General features: G+C 50.1%; 1 protein-coding gene across 3 annotated transcripts; it reads left to right on the plus strand.

The window, feature by feature from the left end:
- Positions 1-297: 297 nt before the first annotated feature.
- MTCH1 (mitochondrial carrier 1) lies at positions 298-18,738 on the plus strand. 3 transcript variants are annotated; one of them, XM_039856066.1, is made up of 12 exons: positions 298-991; positions 4,821-4,905; positions 7,883-7,989; positions 8,396-8,473; positions 8,854-8,911; positions 9,267-9,318; positions 10,787-10,846; positions 13,054-13,147; positions 15,229-15,276; positions 15,477-15,544; positions 15,807-15,882; positions 17,909-18,738. In XM_039856066.1, exons 1-12 carry the CDS (start codon positions 671-673, stop codon positions 17,978-17,980), a joined length of 1,119 nt encoding a protein of 372 aa, XP_039712000.1. In that variant the 5' UTR covers positions 298-670; the 3' UTR covers positions 17,981-18,738. The 3 variants fall into 3 exon arrangements, with proteins under 3 accessions (XP_039712000.1, XP_039711999.1, XP_039712001.1); XM_039856065.1 differs by having other exon boundaries at positions 653-991; positions 13,054-13,198; XM_039856067.1 differs by lacking the exon at positions 298-991 and having other exon boundaries at positions 4,873-5,083; positions 13,054-13,198.
- The last annotated feature ends 904 nt before the right edge of the window (positions 18,739-19,642 follow it).

Below are 19,642 nucleotides of genomic sequence, written 5' to 3' on the forward strand. Positions count from 1 at the left end.
GCAGGCACAGTGCCTGTGTGTGCTCACATCGAACAACTGATTAAAACTCCCTCGATCTAGTCAGACGGGTGCTACGCCAAGTACCTTATGAGAAAACACATTTTGTAAACGTGACCTCTTATGGATGTTCGCGAAGACTCAAGTGCAAAGGAGAGTGACCACATCGCTGAGGGGCGACTGGGTTCCCTTTGGTGTGGAAGCCAAAGGGTGGACACGGCTGGAGACCACAGAAGGGTCTGCCCGCAGCAAGAAGCGCCCTGCCTGGGATCTGGGCTGCAAAGGGGCGGGCACAAAACTGCAGAGAAAGATCCCGAAGCGTGGGAGGGGGCTTACAAACGCCGCAGACCACATTGGGGGCTTACGCTTTCAGGGCCGCTGAGCCCCGCCCCTGCCGCTCTCTGGGCCTCCCGGGGGAACGCCCGGGCCCACAGCGACACACGCAGGCCCCGAACCCGCGGCCCGGTCCGCCAGCGACCACCAACACCCCGCCCACAGCCCAGCGCGGCGCCAGGCCCCCGCCCCGCCTCGGGTCACATCCGGCGCCCATCACCCGCCGCCTCCCGCGCTCCCCCGCAGCCCAGAGTGGTGCGGCCCGGCCCCGCCCCCTGCCACCAATAGGGGCGGGTCGCTGCCCGTCACGTGACGGTGAGTGACCTCGCTGCCCGGCGCCATGGGGGCCTCAGACCCGGAAGTGGTGCCCTGGGCTCCCGGCGGTGCCGCGGGGATGGCGGGAGCCGGTGCAGGAGCTGGAGCTCGCGGCGGAGCGGCAGCGGGGGTCGAGGCCCGGGCTCGCGATCCGCCGCCAGCGCACCGCGCACACCCGCGCCACCCTCGGCCTGCGGCGCAGCCCTCTGCCCGCAGGATGGACGGTGCGTCCGGGGGCTTGGGCTCCGGGGACAACGCCCCGACCACCGAGGCTCTTTTCGTGGCGCTGGGCGCGGGCGTTACGGCTCTCAGCCATCCGCTGCTCTACGTGAAACTGCTCATCCAGGTGGGGGGCCAGGGTCTCCATAGGGAGGTGGGGATCATGTGAAGGTGACAGGCCTCGATCTGGTTAGGATTGGGGCAGGAGAGTCTGGCGACGGATTTGGGGAGAGGAGTGAGGATCGAAGGTTTGGTGGGCCGAAGGAATGGGAGAATAGGAAAGCGGTAAGGGGTTCCGGGGGATGCAGGGAGCATGGGTTTGGAGGTGCAGAAGAGGGGGCGAAGGGGTCGAAGCGGCAGGTTTGGGAGAGGGTGGAAGGAACAAGGGATTTGGGGGCAAAGGAAGGGTGGATGGGATGAGGATCCAAGTGTAAAAGGGTACGAACGAGCAACGAACTGAACAGAAGTTCAACTAAAGAGCAAGAAGTCAACAGAACCGGAGGAGCACGCGGGAAGCTCGGCGAGGGAGGAGCGATTGAAATGATGGTGCTTATTTTAGGTGACGAGCACATTTAAGAGTGGTTGTTCGGATTGGATACAAATGATTCTTTAGCCGGTTTGGTGAAGACGAAGCGATCTAAATAAAATTAAGCAACCTAGGAGGAGAAGAAGCATCAAGACGGCATTTGGGGGTGGGGGTAGTGGATTAAACTTATCGAACCAGCAGGACGGCGAAGGCAGAGAATTTAGCAGGGGAGAGCCTGGTCTGGTGAAGATGGGGCCTGGACCGATGGCGACAGATTCAGCAGAGGAGGACCGTGCGGACGTCTGGGGAGGAACGATAGGCATGACGCATAGAATGAGTGGCAGCAAACCACCGCTGAAGACGAACCAGGCTGATGATACTTTAGGTAAGCGACGACGCATCGGATATAAAACCGGTATTAGGTCAGGCCCGAGAGATAGAAATCTTAGTCCTTGTGTCTGGGGGGATGGGCTGAAGGGGTTTGTAATTGGAATTGGGCAGAAGGGGCGGTTGGGACATAAGATGACAGAATAGGTAGGGGCTGGCAGAAACCGAGGCTAAGGTAGGTATGTCACTGGAACCGTGCCATGCAGGTGCACTCAGTGTATTTGGTGGTGGCCAACAAAGCCTTAAAAATTTAGTAGGCTGCTTGAGAAAGAGAGAGATTAACTTGGAAGGAGGTGGGTGAAGGAGTACCTTTGTCAGAATTAGGTGGGAGTGAAGGAGATGGGCGCTGAAGATTTAGCCTAGAATTTTCCAGTTAAGAGTGGGCAGTGGAAGGTAAAAATTGAGATGGAGACCTGACCAAGTTTTAAGGTTTGCTTTGAGTTGAGGTGAATGCATGTCAGATTTACTGTCTTTATAATTGTATTGACAATGGAAGATAAAATTGGAATAAGAGAGACTTGAATGGTAGTAATTGAAATCTGAGGTCTGAGGAATGGGGCAGTAGGTTTTGGGGTGTGACCAGGAATGGACAGAGAAGGAGGAGATTCCGTCAGGAACATCAGGGTCCCTGACCAGAATCTAATTGTGACTGAGATTTGGAAATGGCTGATGGGGGAAGGTGGAGACTGGCATTTGGTTGTGATTTGGGAGTGAGGGCTGCTTTACTTACAGAATTAGGATTGTATTTACAGTAATAGAGATAACTATTGGGAGAGAAACTGGGACTTTGGAACTGCTGGTACCTGAGATGCAAAGTAAGGGTACTTACTGGGAGCTGAGTTTTTTGACCATTGGAGTGAGATTAGTGAAGGCTGAGATTTTAGGGTGGCAGATGGGAGGGTCCGTGGAGTAGATGATGCTGGAGTACAGGAATGGGGGGCTCCATGTGAAGGTAGTAGGAAGTTGCTTCATCATTTGGACCATGGTAGATTTAATTTACAGGTTTGAGAAGAAAATTGAGATAAGGGTGATTCAAAGAGGGAATTGGAGAGAAAATTGGGATTAAGGGAGAGTGGGAAATTTGGAGACTAAAGAGAGACTAAAGGATGAGAAGAACTGGATGTTGGGTGGTTAAGGATGGGTGACAGGTGGCCTATCTGATTTGAACCCAGCTGGTGCTAAGTGCAACATATTTTAGGTTGAAATCTTAACGGGCATAGCTTGAGAATCAGTAACGTTTTACAAAAAGGCAGATCTCAGTTTGGGGGAGTAGGGCAGGATTACAGTGGCAGATTTGGGGTTGTCTAGATTAGGTAAATAAGAATGCAGTGGTGCCTCAAATCAGGGCCCATAGGTGTCAAGATTTGGAGATTTGAGGATGATGGACTGGCTCTGCCAGTGTCTGTTCTAGAGCTACAGTTTTGGCTGTGGTTACGATTGGGTTAATTACGCATGAAATTGAGTAGGTATGACTTTAGCACAAATAATGAAAACATGAGGGTGAAAGGAATAGGAGTGAAGTGTGGCCAGTGTGCCTTTGATAATCCAGGTGGAAGTTAAAAATATACACTCAACAGATTTGGGAGCTATGAGGACATGGGGTGAAGGGACACAGCAGGTTTAAGGGTAAAATTAAAATAAATGGGACTCCCAGATTGTTGTGACTAGACTAGGTAAGACAACAAAAGAGCACTAGCTCAAATTTGGTGTCAAGGGTATACAAGGACTATTGCCCATATAAGAGAACAAAATCAAAACAAAACTGAACTCAGAACCTTTTGAGTTTTTAACCCAGAAGGGGAAAGTTCTAAAAGGGGTGGGCTAACTGCTTGAATCAGCTGGCTCATCCCTTTTCTCCAACCCCGCTGGGCTAGAATTTTTTTAAAGAAGGTCCCCATCCAGAGGGGTTTTTAATTTATAGTCAGTAATTTGTCATGTAGCTCAGAATCACATCCATAAGGAACATATTGAACTTTTAAAAACACTTGACCAACTAAGACAAGAAGGAATTGAGCCAGGAAGCACTAGAAGCATACCTAATCATTTCTAAGGAAGAGTTTCCTAACCCTGCCATTTCTGCTCCTTTCCACTTTCAAGGGTTGCTGCTTTGGTTTATGGGCTCAGTTGGCCTACCCTGAGGGCCTGCTGTCCCAGCCCCCCGCCAAGGAAGGGGCCTTTTCACACCCCACTTAGGGGCTGGTCTCCTGTACACTGCCTCCTGCATGGCGGGAGAGAGAGCCTCTCTCCTCATGAATAACACACGACCTCACCCCTCAGGCGAGACCCCACCTCCTCACAGGGGTATGTGTGGCTTGGTCATTCACTCAAGAGTTTAACAGGTAACTTAGTTATAACCAGCATCTATATAACAAGAATAACGATAGCCCCACAAAAATGAGAGGACATTCTGTCACAGAGATTTGGATGATCAAGATCAGAACACAGTTGAGGAATTGTTTGAGGAGCAACTTGGATTTGAAGTTACAGTTTGCTCTATCTGGGAGTGAAAGGGACAGATTTGTTGGCATCTTCAGAGGGTGAGGTCAGAAATTGGAGTTGTGAGGTGAACTTTGGAATGGGTTACATGGAGATGAGCTGTCTGAGGTTTGGGACTGAGATTTTGGCTTTCTGTGTTTTGGTGTTACCACATTTGATTGAGACAGGACTGAAGTTTTTAAACTGGAGATGAGAATTAACTGAGGTTTATTCTGAGTTGAGCATGAGGTTCAAAATATATATAAAATAGGGAGGGTTTTACCCTGGTAATATCTGGAATTCGAAGTAAGAGTATTGGGGGATGGAGGTGACTCGATTGTGGTAGGGGTGGTATCTGAGACTAGACATTTCTGTTCATTGAGAGATTCCATGATGCTGATGGTTGTAGACACCGATGAAATTTCTGGTATGTCTCAATGAGGAAAACATCAACAGGAACAGCATTAGGATTTGTGGGAGAAGAGTTAGAGACTGGGAAATATGAGAAGCCCTAAGACTGAATCAGCAGTAATATCTGACCTTCCTTTTGTATTTGTTGATTCTGAAGGTGGGTCATGAGCCGATGCCCCCCACAATTGGGACCAACGTGCTCGGAAGGAAGGTCCTCTATCTGCCGAGCTTCTTCACCTATGGTGAGTGTGCTTCTGAGGCAGAAAGCCCACACTGACAAAAAAGAAGCGTCAAAGAGGGAGCAGACCCCACTGGCCCTGGGGAACATGCTGGGCAGCATGGCACCCAGAGTCAGAGCTGGCATGGAAGAGAGGATCGCAGAGTGTGGCCAGAGACAGCAGGGTGTTGCAGTGGGAGCAGGTGAGCAATACGGCTTTGGTGCAGCTCCTCTGCTTACAGTTGCCAGCCATCAACCCAGGCAGCAGGAGGGGCGGACAGGTGCCCGAGGGAGGGGCTAGTCCAGGACACTGATCTCTGTCATCCCTGCCACCCCAGGTTGTTCTTGGAATGTGTGTGTGGGGGGCGGGATCCTTTTGCCTTTTGAGCAGTCTGGCCCAGTTACTAGCTTATCTGCTTTCCAGCTACTCCAGCAAGAAGCCTGTTGGGGCCGCCTAGGTTCCTTTCCTTCTTCCTTCGTTCTCTTTCTCTCGTGTTCCCCAGACATGGTACCAACTCACTCTGGCACCTCCACCTACTGGATATAGACCTGCGTGCATGATGACTCGTGGCTTCATGTCTGGTGTGACCTACCTAACCAGCTATGTGAGATCAGGCAGGCCACTTACCTGCCCTGGCTCTGCATTTCTAGTCTGCAAAGTAGCATCAGTCTTCATGCCTGGCCCTTTGTATAAGTGCACATGCGCACGCGCACACACATACACACCCTCCCCGCCTACAAGCAGCTATGCCTTTCATAAGGTCTCTCCACCAAGAAGCTCAGCACAGTAGGACTTACCTGATGCCAGTGAAGCCCACCTGGCTGCCTCTACTGCCCGTTCCCTGGCCCAAAGGTACTAGCCGCTCAAGGCCTTTTCAAGTCTCTCGTTGCTATCCCTCTCCCAGCCCACACCCTCATAGAATGACTGTGATGGAGACTGTTTAAATGTGCCCTTGTTCTTTATGTTCACAGCCAGGCTAATCCTACCTCTGCTCTTATCTCTTTGGTCAGTTCAGAACAGAATGTCCTCTGAATATTATTCTTTCTGCTGAATAACTTGGGGCTTCGCCTCCTGTCACCTTTTATTCACTTTACACACTGTTGCCAGAAACCAGTGTCATGTTTCGCTTCCAGTTCTGCCACTGTGTTGTTGAGTATGGTCTAGGGCCAGGAAGAACATGTCATTTTAAGGAGAAACGTGTTTGTATTTGTTTTTATTTAAGGATTGTCAGTGTCGGGGAGGGGGAAATCACAGAATTAGGGAGGTGCTCCCTACCAAATACAGTGAGGCCGATATACAAAATTAACACTGGATCCGTGGGAGCGGGGCTGGTGGCTGCCTGCTCCTCCCTGGTGGTTTCTTTGTTTACAGCTATGCATGCTCCAGCCAGATCAGCTCTATTCATGTCACACAGTCATTCCTGAAAGGACTCTGGAAGAGGGGTCTCGACTGACTCTCATTTGACAGCCTCTTGCAAAGATAAGCAGAGTTCTGAGGTTCTCCCTCCCACTCCTGTTTGTATAAATGTTATTTCAGCCCGTTGGGTGTTTGAAGACACCATACTGCCTCTCCTGTCGGGGAGGGGGCCTGGCTGTCTGGACATCCAGAGACCGTCTGGACAGCATCTACTCTTCCCTGTCATGGTAAAAAGCGCCACAGCTATCTTGACATTCTTTGGTGTAGTGGAAAGAACTTCTTGGAGAGTCTTCCGGGGACTGCAGAGAACCCCTGGAATGGAGGAGCCTGTGGTCAGCTATGGGCCCTTTGGGCATTTCTGCATGTTTTTCTGCTCTCCTGACTTGTTCACAGTTCATCTCTGACATGGAGAGAAGTAGGGGGTCCTTACTCCTTTTTACTGGTGAACAAATCGGATAGAAAGAGGTTAAATGTCTCACCTGAGATTATACTCAGGCTTTATCCTGTCCTACTTACTCTCTCTTGCTGACTGGAGCTCCCTTCACCCGAATTAAACCTTCCTTCAACCTGTTCACTCTGTGAAGCAGGGTGCCTTGCCACATCTCCCAATGTCCTCTCCCCTCCTACTCGTCTCTTTCCAGCCCTACCTCATCTCAGGAAACCAAATATTCAGGTAACAGGTGTTCTGAGGCCCAGTGAAAGCCGGTGCTAGCAGTGACATTGAATTGCTGGGGTGGCAGACATGTTGCAGAGACAAAGGCCTAATATGCTGGTTCCTGCCACTTTGTGGCGCTAGAGAGCTAAAGTTATGGATTTGAAAGAGGGAGCACATTGAGAGAATGTTCTGCTATCTTCCAAGTATGCAGCTTTAAAAAAATACATCGCCTTTTTTAGCATAGTTTAACAACACATTTAAAAAGCGATCCTTTTAGAGATTCCAATGAAAAAACACTGACTCACAGGTAGGGTCTAGTTCCCTGATTACTTAAGTTTTTTCTATAAAATAGTTCATCAGCGCCTCTATTTTAGTTACTTCTCTACTTGTGTTCCCTACCCCTCCACCTTGATTAATAAATGCCAACAGATGCCAAGTGGGATCCTGGGCAAAGCACGGTGATAGGGTGGGAATGCCTTCTCTGTGGCACGCTCAGGGGACACTCTTGAGCCTTTCTTCTGAGAACTCTTTTTCTTTTTTCCTCCCTTAGGTTGCAAATTTCATCATTGCCTGTGGGCACACTTCCTTTCCCCCGAGAAAAACATTTTTTTATGAGCAACAGAATTGGTTTCTGAGTTGCAGCACTTAAGTTGCTGAGTTTGCCAGATAGATTTTTCAAAGCTAAAAGAAAATGTGTGAACTTGTTTGTGAAAAAATATGTTTAGAAGGTTTTCACATAAAGGAATAGAGGCTACAGAGGATGTTTGGGAGTGGAGCCTGATTGCTTCTGGGGTCCTGGATGGATGCTCCCTTCCATGACGGAAAGCAGCATTTACTGAAGGACAGGCTGCATCTGGTCGGGTGTGACTGTGACCCAGGAGTGGGTGTGTCTGGGCTGGGCATGATATTGCCACGTCTGCTTTCTTATAGCCAAGTACATTGTGCAAGTGGATGGGAAGATAGGGTTGTTCCGAGGCCTGAGCCCCCGACTGATGTCGAATGCCCTCTCCACCGTGACCCGGGGCAGCATGAAGAAGGTGAGCCCGGGGCAAAGGCAGAGCAGTTGTCCAAGGTTCCCCTGAGCTTTCTACCACCCCGGAGGCAGCCATGTGCACTGGTCCAGCTTCTCCATTCCCAGGCTGGTTGGGCCTCCACCCCAGCACCATAGCCAGGCTTCAAACCCTGGTGGCCCAGTGCTGAGTCTCCTTGATTGGGAGGGCTCCTGCTCCACAGTCCTCCCTCTTTCTCCACAACTGTGACACTAGGCAGAATTTTTTCCCCAAGCCCTAGCCCTGGGGATTACCTAGGATAGGATAGGCCCAGCTAATGGACACTGCAGAGAAAATAGTCGGAACTGGTTCCCACAGTCTCTGTCCCGTAAGTGGCATTTACGAGGCATGGCTGTACTTTGCCTTTGGCCCTCTTTTGTTCTTTGTGTCTCAGGTTTTCCCTCCAGATGAGATCGAGCAGGTTTCCAACAAGGATGACATGAAGACTTCTCTGAGGAAAGTGGTGAAAGAGGTGGGCATTGGTATTGGAGAGGGAGAGGTTCTAGGATGAGAGACATTATATCTCCCCTCTGAGTTGGGCAGATCACTGAGCCTCAGTTGGGTCCTTGTGCTTGCATGGGGGGTAGGACATAGCAGGAGCCCCATCATTGAATTTGGACATTGCATTGAATCCCAGAAAGCCTTGAGCTGCCTCGAGGCCTGGCCTGAGACCCGACAGCCCTCCTGGGTATAGGGAATTAAGGGTAGGAAACGAAATGGGGCCATCCGAGGTAGACTGACCCCATGTGGGGTCTGCGGGGTCCTGGGTTTTCCCCATAAGAGCTCTTAGCTCCCCAGGAGTGCCAGTTTCAGAGGCAGGCCGGACCGAGTTCCCCCTCTGCTCTCTTGCAGACCTCCTACGAGATGATGATGCAGTGTGTGTCTCGCATGCTGGCCCACCCCCTGCATGGTGAGCTGCCCCACTGGAGATTACAGCTCAGCTGTGGGATGACCCCTCGTGGACTGTAGCTGGGCAGCGGTAGAATTACTGGGAAGTGGCAGTGGGGTGGGGGTATTTTGTTGGAACTCCACTGAGGAGAGATTGGCTGGGAGTCCTGTCCAAAAGGAGATGGGGCTCTTCCCAGGCAGAATAAATGGGATGCCGCAGTCATGGGGTATGATGGGGAATTGTAGAGGCCCGCCTCGCCTCCTGCACAACAGGCCATGTTGTGCAGCGGCCATTGCAGTGGGCAGCCCACAGCTGGGGTGTCATAAGCTTTGTGTGTATTTGAGTCATGTCACCTGTATGTTTTCTTTTTCCTCAGTCATCTCAATGCGCTGCATGGTCCAGTTTGTGGGACGGGAGGCCAAGTACAGGTGGGTAATTTTTAGGGCGGGCAGGAGCGGCCCCATCACCATTCAGAGTCTGCCAGGACAGGCTGTGCTGGGTCATTCGCTGCCCCTTTCTGTCCTAATTCTAATGTTCTGGCTTCAGAGGAACTTGGTAGTGGCTTCCATGGTCTGTGTCCATGAGCATTTTCTCTTCTGCATCTCTTGTCTGGGCCACCCTGGATCAGCCTGGATGCCCTGCAGAGGGAGGGTGAATGGGATTGGAGTCAGCTTGACGAGGAGTTCTGACACCAGGGCTGATTCTGCCACTTAGGACTGAGCTGGAGTTCCCTCCTGGACCCCTTAAGTTATGCCCTAATGATTTCTCCGGCTGTCATAAAACCTGGCTTACAGCTCATTTCCTCCTCTGTCCACCCCATGCACTTGGGGCTCATCCTTTTAGTTATTTACAAGACACAGCCCTTCCCTATGGCAGTTAGGCCCTCCCTGCCCCTCTAAGGCTCAGTCTAGGATAGGAGGTGGATCCTGAAGGCATGTGACAGGAGAACATACCTCTTTTACCCTTCCTCTCTAAGATTCTCGTTTCCTGGGTTCAGTTTCCTGTAGCTGTCCAGTGAGGCCACAGCCCCAGGAAGCTAGGCTGGCATGGTGCCTCCTTTTGAGTTCACTAATGGGAAATTGGTCCATTCCCCCAGACAGAAATGCAAGGTTGGTGGATAGGACCAGGAGTGGCTGAGCCACTGTTCTGAGAAGAAAGGTAGAGGGGCCTGGAAGGGCTGGGTGCCTGGGGACCAACACTCGCCAGGGCTTTGGCTCCCACTTTCTTTTTCTCACGTAGGCTTTGCAGAGCCTCCTGCGGGACAGGCTTCTTGGCATTGCTAGCCACAGGTCAAGAGGTTGCTCTTGAGCCTCCTTTGCATTTCACACCTAAAACACCACAGCCCATCTTCTGGTCATTTACAGGCTTTGGTGACCAGGGTGCCTGTCCTCAGTCTCCCTGCTGCAGAGGGCCAGGTGCCTTTTCCCAGGCTGCATCTGGGCGGTCTGATTCCAGGGCCCCCCTGCTACAGGGCCTTGTGTTTCTTCTCTGCCCTCTGGGAAGGTAATCCTCTCCACTCGCCATCGCTCCTCCTCTCACTCTGTCAGAAGGTTGTTCAGCCAGAGATAAGCACTAAGGCCAGGAGAAGGGCCTGTTGCCTTTGCAGCAGCCTGGGCTGACAGATTCATTCCTAAATTTAGACCCACAGAAAATACTGATAGTGAACTGCTAGTGTCCTTCCCTGGTGGTGGTTGGGTTTCCCTAGACTCTGTGAACTGGGTACATGGCCCCTCACCCCCAAACAAGAGCTCTCTAATCTTCTCCACTTGGGTTCTGCCTGTAATAGGGAGTCTCCCCTGCCCATCCCGGCCAGGACTGGATGGCTCTGAGCCGGGGCGGAGGGGTGTGAGTGGGCTTTTCCAGGTGACCTCTATCCCTGTCTTGCTTTCTTCACAGCGGTGTGCTGAGCTCCATTGGGAAGATTTTCAAAGAGGAGGGGCTGCTGGGATTCTTTGTGTACGTGAGTTTATACCCCTCGTAACTGGCCATGGGGCATGGCTCTACTAACAGGCTCACTGTCAACCTCTCAGGCCGCAGCCGCTGGCCTAACTACGGGCTCCGCCCCTGCCCGGGTAGCTGCACCTCCACAGCATGTACGGATCATCGGGACCAAAGCTGCCCAGTCCTTTCCAGATCACAGCTCACACGGAGATGGTACTGTTTGTCCAGTACTAACTAGACTGACCCCGCCACAGCCCCAGGCCCTGCCCATTTGCCCCAGGGCATAGGGCTGGACGAGCCAGGGCACTCCATCGTCCTTGGTTGCACTGCTGAAAAATGACTGAAAATCTGTGATGTGGGCGGAAGGTTGAGCACTGGCAGCTCACAGGCTCCAGCTGATGGATTATGTCTGACATAGCATTTCTGACAAATTAGTTCTTCACATCTAACATTTAGGATGTTTCACATAACAATCCATATTTCTAGCTTCTCTCGAAAAGTCAGAAAACATGGTCCTGCTGGGCCTGTGTTTCTACAGAGCAGCCGTCAGCAGGGCACGTGATCTCCCAAGGGCCACAGACCCCCTGCCTTCAGTGTCTCACACCTTGCTTTACCTATGAAGAAAACATACCAAAAAGATTATGCCCAGACAGAATAAGCCACAAACAAAACCCCAGAGCTGGGCCTAATAAAGGTCATGTGTTTTGCCTTTTTAAGGCCTAGACGGTGACGTAAATGCTGTTACATACACAGTGTGTACTAAATATGGGGCTCTCTTAACTCGTGTTTTCATAGTTGCCCAGGTGTTTTTACTTATGATCCCTCATTTAACCAGGAAACAACTACACGTAGCTGTGTGAATGTATGTGTGTGTGTGTGTGTGTGTGTGTGTGTGTGTGTGTGTGTGTGTGTTTCTCACTAGGTGATTTTTGTCCCCAGGGACATTAATACTGTCTGAAGACATCTTTTGGTTGTCATAGCTGATATCTATCTAGTGGGTAGGGTAGAGGCCAGCGACACTGCTGAACGTTCTGCAGTGCAGAGGTCAGCCCCTGCAACAAAGAATTATTTTGCGCTAAATGTCCAAAGTGCTAAAGTTGACAAACCTTGATTTACACACATGCACACACACATGTACATTTTTGAATAAATATTTGCCCATGTGACTGGTACATCAGACCTTAAAACACTTCACCATCTCTGGCATTTTTCACACTCATTGTGTAGTTCTGCTGTGTGAACAGGATTCCCATTGGGTTACTCAACCATTGGGTTCTCATCTTCACGTGTTTGTGGAACAGGTGATACACATACATGTTACAGTACTCGGAAAGCACCAAAGGGTATGTGTGGAAAGTCAATCTGAGCGCAGGACAAGCAACAGGGTTAGAAATTGCATTCATGAAGATTCATCTTACTAATATCCTTCGTAACATAGCTGTTTTGCATATATTCTTTTGAACTTTTCAAATATTTTAAAATAAGATTTTTAAAAATTCAAAGATCATAATTCTGCTTTCCATCCCAAGAGATAACCGTTCTGCTGGAGATCTTTTCAAGTGCACTGAATATCTAAACAAGTAGATAAGCACATAAAAAAAACACATACACACAAGTAGCACAGAGGACCTACTGAGCTGTCTGGCTTTTTGTCCTCAGCACTGTATCTTAAGCAGAAACTTACATATCTGTTTCTAGAGCTGTTTATCACAAAGGCCATCACTTTAAACGTCAGCCCTCCTTCTGAAAGCTTGCATGGAATGGCTTCATTGAAACATTCCAGAGGTGAAGACAACGGATGCCTTGAGCAAAATGTTTTGAGAGTTGGTTAGGTAAAGAGGCCAGGAGAAAACTATCAAGGCCAGGAGAAAACTATCAACATGGAGGCATTCTTTCCTATCTGCATTGAAAATCCTCGATTTAGCAACATTTACATCTTGAGACCTGGCTTCTGGTGATTAGAAAACCACTTGTGAAATCATAAACTAATTTGTGGCATCAGATGTGGCATATAACACCCACCCCCCTGGGGAAAGGAACACTGCCTTCCTAGTGTCGATAGCTGTTGGCCCACGTGGCCCTGCAGGCTTCCTCTCCTGGGGTCGTGTAGGATATGCTGAAGTTTCCAGCTTGGAACATCCCTGCCTGCTTCCTGGGTGTGGAGCTCCCAGGAAATACTCCCCTCCCTCCCCTGCTCATCTTTGCTCACCTTGTGTTTTTAGCGGCTTAATCCCTCACCTCCTTGGAGATGTGGTTTTCTTGTGGGGCTGTAACCTGCTGGCCCACTTCATCAATGCCTACCTGGTGGATGACAGCGTGAGTGACACCCCAGGGGGGCTGGGAAACGACCAGAATCCAGGTTCCCAGGTTGGTTGGAACAAGGACTTGTCCATCTTTCCATGTACTGCTAATGCCCAGGGTCTGGGGCACACTTGAGGACTCTGGGATTCTGAGCACCAGGCCCCAAGGGCTAGAGTGGGCCCCCGGGGGACGAGGACCTCTGGTTGTCCCCAGGTCAGCTATATCTCTGGCTAGATAGAATTGTCCTCAAGAGATGAGATTCAGGATGGGTAACCTGGAGGAATTTATGAAATGCCTGTCCCTGGGCAGCTTTAGAAATAAGACAGACCTCAGCTTATCCAAGGCGGGTTTCAGTTAATGACCCAATTAAGGATCACAAAATCAGAAAATAGACCAGCTAACTATACAACCCTTTAACTTTTGCTTAGTGTTTAATGCTTTTCAAAACCCTTTAGTGAACATTATGACGTTTGGGCCTGACAGCACCCTGGTGAAAGGAACAGGGCAGGTATATCACCCTGTTTACAGGTAGAGAAATTGAGACCTAGGGATTGAAGAGCTTTTCAGAGGCACTCGTCTGGGCATTGACAGAGCTGGGACAGTTCTTTTCCTGTGCTGGGTTGGAGGTGCTTTCCCCCTTGAGGTTTTTCAAACTGGCTAGGATGTGTACTATCCAGGAGCACCCCACTATTTTGTCAGCAGTGGCCAACAAGACTTCTCAGCAAGTTGGGTCAGGCATAGGGAGGTCTGGGTCCTTTTAAAAGGCGCTTGTTGAACAAAGGCTTCTGGGGACCTGATCGGTTGACTGGTTCTGCCTGAACCAAGATGAGAGTTGGGGAGCAGTGATGGGCAAAGGATTCCTAGTAGTAGCCAGACATTGTTACAGCGGGAATTGCTAACACCATGAGGATAAGTGAGGGGTTAGGGACCTGACTACCAGAATCACGGGTGCGGGGCTCCTAGTCTACATGTGTCTGCGTCTGGGCAGTTCTGGGTGTGTTGTGTGTCTGGGCATGTGTCTGTGTGGTGAGAGTGCCCCGCCCCAGCTGAGAGCCTCTACTCAGAAACTGCTGGGTCATTTGACTTGGGTAGGTGAGTTTAAGTGGCCTTTCAATATAAGCAAATTCAAGTGGCTCTGTAGAGACCAGCTCCTGTCTGTAGTCACAGTAGCCATGGCCTTGCCCTTCCTTTTCATGGGCTTCGTGGGTAGGAGACTTGCTGCCAGCACATAGAGACTAAGGCTGAGACAGCTGGGGTCTTTTGGGCTATGGGCTGTCCCACAGCTGATAGGTTTCCTCCAGTCTAGGTGGGCAGGTGTTTTACCAGGGGCTGTTGCACTTACGTCATCAATAGCAGCAGTCAGCAGTTTAATTGAAAGTATTTTTCAACTGCTTTTCTTTTTGAAGGCTAAGATGAAGCTGCCACTCAGGCAGAGGGCTGAGCAGACTACCACCCAGGGTTGCAAGGCACCCATATCTGGTGGTGTGGCCATGCCACAGGAAGCCGAGGGGCAAGTAGTCCCCTTTCCTAGTTAGGGGCTATTTCCTGAGCAAAGTAGACTCCAGGAGTTGGGGTCTGGAGGGGGCAAGAGCTTGGTGTGAGGGAGGAGGTGGCAGTAAGCCCAGAGTTTCTCCTCCCATTTTGCTACAGGACTAGGATTCTGTGGCTGGGTGGTTTGAGTAGGTGTATTTTTTCATTCAGTTAGCACTTACCGAGCACTGACTGTACCAAGCCCCAGGAATTGATGAAGGCAGACACAGGCTGAACCCTTGGAGCTCACAGCTCGGCGAGGTTACACAAGCCAGCAGCCAGTGATTCCACTTACCTGGTCTTCACTTCTCCTCACCATCTCTAGCTGGGACACAGAAGTCCCTTCAGTCTGGTTATCTCACTTCTGCCTCCCAGATATTCTCGGCTCTGACTGCAAGACCACGGAAGCCCTAAGAGGGAACATAGTGTGCGCAGTGGGGGTGTGAAGCCAGTGCGGTACAGTGAAGGGGGCCGCAGACCAGGCAGCACAGGGCAAGGGCTTGTATATCTGAAGTCTGCATCCTGAGGTGCCTGTGGCAAACCGGTCTTCGTTTCTGTCTCTTCAGTTCAGCCAGGCCCTGGCCATCCGGAGCTACACCAAATTTGTGATGGGGGTAAGTCAAGCCAGCTGCCCTTCCCACTGCCCAGTGGGCCTAGGTGGGGCTTAGGAGGCCAGCTCTGGTGGTAGCTGGAGGCAGGCCTCAGTATAGGGTATAGGGTGTTAACACAGTGTGTCCCTGCTCCCAGAGCCCGGGTGGGTGCTGGGGTGCTGAGCTGCTGGGGTCACTGACACTCAGGTCTCTCTGGGTTTCAGATTGCAGTGAGCATGCTGACCTACCCCTTCCTGCTGGTGGGTGATCTCATGGCTGTGAACAACTGCGGGTAGGTGTGCACCCCTCTACCAGGCACTCCGCCAAGGCTGCAGGGGGACCCAGCTGAGCCCATCCAGCCCTCTGCCACCTCCCGCCTGGTCTGTGTGTAGGTCAGCCTGCCAGGTGCCCTGGCTTCCTCTGGGATTCACCACACCCCTTTGGGATGCCTCTGTGGTTTGGGATATGGATAGCGGGATGTGGGTGGGTCTCCTTTTCCTTGGCTGATCATCTCCCACGTTCTCTGGGTCTAACATGCTCTCCTTCCTCGGCAGGCTGCAGGCTGGGCTTCCCCCTTACTCCCCAGTGTTCAAATCCTGGATCCACTGCTGGAAGTACTTGAGTGTGCAGGTAAGCAGGCTCCTAAGGGAGGAGGTGTCTCCCATTCTTACCACTTCGAGCAGATAGAGAGGTTTTCTGGGCCCTTCATCGCACAGAAAGATGAGGGATTGTCATGGAATCCAGTGTTGTGAGTAAGGAGGATAAAGAGAATGTAAACTCTTGGTTTAAGGTAGGTTTTGTTTGTTTGTTTGTTTGTTTGTTTGTTTTAATCTGGAAGGGGTGGTTTCAGTTAATTTTCTTTTACTAAGGGAATGAGTGTCATTCTCATTTTTCCTTGTATGTTGCAGAATTTTATATTCTGGAAAATATAAATGTTATGGAAACTCTGGATTCTGCTGTTGTCTCCAATGAGTGATACTTTTTTTGTTTAAACAGTTAACATGGTTAGATGTAAATTGTAAACTCTGTCCGTTGGGCAACAAGTCTGTTCTCGGTTGGTGTCTTTTTTCTTTAAGTGAGCAGCTTGAGTTGGTTTTGCATACAGGGTTCAGCCACAGATACAGACAAAGAATATGGGGATTCCCTTGCTGGCTTTTTCTTTTCTAAGACTACCCTTTTCTCTCTAGTGACCGCAGTTGCCCTGTGTCAGTACTCTCATTCCCTGGGCCAGAAAGGCTGTGATTATTCTACCAGATCTTCAGGGTACAGTGTGTACCAACAACACCTACCCCCAGTCTATAAGTTTCAAAAGTGGGTAATTACTCTATAGAACTTCCCTTCTTTGAGTGTGTACTTCACACCAAAATTTGCCTCCCTCTCTTCATTCTTCAGTGATAGAAGGTAGCTGCCTGTTTGAATGATGTCCTCTGCAGAAGAGTTAGTCCAGGAGGAAATTGTTGAGCCTTTCTCAGGACCGAAGGCATTCTGGTTTTTTGGGCTGTATCTTTTTGTATTATATTTTTTAGTGGTTGTTCTAGGGATGATAATACACATCTGGAAATAGAATTTTAGGTTGACTTTTTTTCTTTCAGCATTTTAAAGATGGAATTCAATTACCTTTGGCTTACATTGTTTCTGACATGTGTCAGCCATCATTGCTATTTTTATTCCCTAAATTGAATGTGTCATGCTTCCCAGGCTGCTTTAAATTTGTTTCTTTATCTTTAATTTCCAGCAGTTTGACTTTGATGTGTCTAGGTTTGACACATTTAAGGCATTTAAATTAATTTTTCACTTTATTTTAGAAAGGATGCGAAGTAGTTAGATCTGAGTTTACTTAAAAATTTACATGAGACAGGTCTCCTTTTCTTCAACTCTTAAAGACTCTTAGAACAAGTGTGAGGGAGCCATGGGGAGGTGGTGAAGTCCAAAAACTTCTTACACTTCAAATAACATGGCTAGAAATGCAGCCTTGGGGTTGAAACCAATTTCTGTCCGACCCCTCCTCGTGCAGGATATTCCAGTGCCCAGGAGAGCCTGAGGGTTGAGCCGGGCCACATGGGGAACCTGGCGAGGGAGCCATCCTTAGGGTTTTGTGTTCTATGCCCAAACACCCTCCCACTGACTAGAGCTCAAGGATCCCAGTGCCCAGTCCAGGGAAGATCCTTGCCTTTTCTTGGCCTTGGTTTCCCTAGAATTAAAACGGGGCCAGTGGCCTGGGGAGGAGCCAGTGCACTGACTGGCCTCAAGTTGCGAGGAGGACAAATAGGAGGGAAGCAGGGAGACAAGAAGACAGGTGCAGTTCTTCCTAACAGCTGCAGTCAGTTCTATGTGCATCATGTCCCGTGGGTGTTGGAGGAGGCCTGGACCACTTGGGCTCTAAAGCCAGAGGGCAGTACTCAGCAGTACTCTGCTCTATGGGGGTTGCCTACCCAGTAGCCCCATCAACGCTGGACACCCTATGGCGAAGGCGAACCACTTTAACACAAGGTAGATGTTGACCTTGCCCTTCAGAAATTCAAGCTTAGGCCCTCTACCCTGGCCGTGGGCTCTTTGAGCTGCTGGACCTTTCTTTGCCTTATGCTGGCCTTGCTCTGGGGCAGGATGTGAAATATGGCCTCCCCTTTCACTGACCTGACTGTTCCTTTCAATCCAGGGCCAGCTCTTCCGCGGCTCCAGCCTCCTTTTCCGCCGGGTGTCATCAGGATCATGCTTTGCCCTGGAGTAACCTGAATCACCTAAAAACACGCTGTCTAAGCCTGGCCACTGTGGATGAGGCCTGATCATCTTGGGCACTTGTAAGACAGCTCAAACCCAGCAACACCTAGATGTGCTCCAGCCCAGCCGGGCTTCGGTGTCCATGTTTGCCATGTTTCAGTCCAGAGTGAGGGCTGGGTGGGGGTGAGGCTACACCCAGTAGATTGGTCACCTGTTAGACCTGAGGAAGGTAGGGTGGGCTGGGGGAACTGGGGCAAAAATCTCCTTACTTCGCAGATTTGCTGAGTTTGCCTTGTGTAGGGTGCCAGGGAATGGCTTGTGGAGACCCAGATTGGATGGGCAAAGGCTCCTGGTGTCAGATCCCACCCCCACTCACACCCACGTCAGCCCCAGCTCTGATCCTGCAGCTCAGCTGGGAGCCTCGCTCTCCTGCTTGTAAATAGGGCATGATCCCCTTCCGCGAGGCCACCATCATGTACAGGCCTACGCTAGGAAGCTATTGCTAGGTTCTGCCTTTATTTTTCTCAACACTACTTTTCTGATACAAAGGCAGCACCTTCTGAATGGGAAATCATGTGACTGCTCAGAATGTGTTCCCCTCATCAAGTGCTCATCGGTTTAATGGTGACGCCTCATGTGCAGGATCTGTGCAATTGTGAACACCCAAAAGTTAGGCAGATCAGTGTCTCTAGTCCTACCCAATTTAAAAGTTCCCGATAAGATTTGACCCTTTTTCCCTCAAATAAATGTATTGGTGGTGATTTGGAATTTTGTGGGGAGTCTTTTATGAGCTTAAAAACTATCTGCAGAGCCTTTCTCAGTCCTTGGTATTTGTATCAGAAGAGGCTGTAGAGCGACAGTGCTGGGGTCAACCCGGCCTGAGGATAAAAAGTGCCAGGACTTGGTGTAGATCATCTTCAGTGGGTGGAGATGTTGGATGATTTTCTGATTTAGATCAGGCCAAGATGCAAGTTCACAGAGCAACAGCTAGGCCATAGGCCTATTACCAGGTAGACAATCTCTTTAAAGGCCTGTCAGCTTCAGAAAATGTTCCACCCAAACCCCTAATTTACAGATGACATTCGCAGGTTTTACTGAGTCCTTTAGTGGTCACATGGTTACAGCAGAAGGGGCAGACATGGACCCAGCTGTAGCACCGAACCCTACCTTCCCTGGTAAAGGAAGTGCTCTCCTCGATTCACTTCTGCCTGATACTGGGGTCTATAAACAGGCAAAATTTACAAATAGAGTGTCCTGGCCCTGGAGACCATGGGCTTCCATCTGATAAGATGCAGCTGGTTTCCTCCAAGTATTTCTCTGCCCTTGCTCTAGAGTTGGGGTCTGGTGACCTTGGTCATGCTTCCTTACAGGTATGGGCCAGGTCACACAGAAGGAAGGCCCCTGGGAAGCTATTGCAGAACTAGTTTTCCCCAGTGACCTAATAACAGCTGACTCGAGGGCATTTTGCTTTATAGATGGTTGTTCCCCAAGAACACATGAGTGTGCCTGAGGGCATCCTGTAAATGTACATTGGTTGAGACCACTAAGGTCTTGTACTTACTTCAGATAGCTAAAGTGGCAGAGAAGGAGAGCACAGTGCAGGTGAGGGGGCCAGGCCGTGCTTGCATAATTTCTTTAGAGAAGGCAGGCCTTTCAGAGGCGTGTCAAGCCT

Source organism: Pteropus medius, unplaced genomic scaffold, assembly GCF_902729225.1.
Source record: "Pteropus medius unplaced genomic scaffold, Ma_sr-lr_union100, whole genome shotgun sequence".
NCBI lineage: Eukaryota > Metazoa > Chordata > Mammalia > Chiroptera > Pteropodidae > Pteropus > Pteropus medius.

Bases quoted from the DNA above. Each gene is read 5' to 3' on its own strand.
- MTCH1 (XM_039856065.1), top strand. From the start codon at position 671: ATGGGGGCCTCAGACCCGGAAGTGGTGCCCTGGGCTCCCGGCGGTGCC. The intron at 8,474-8,853 runs GTGGGCATTGGT...GCTCTCTTGCAG, and splicing joins TGAGGAAAGTGGTGAAAGAG to ACCTCCTACGAGATGATGAT. The intron at 8,912-9,266 runs GTGAGCTGCCCC...CTTTTTCCTCAG, and splicing joins GCTGGCCCACCCCCTGCATG to TCATCTCAATGCGCTGCATG.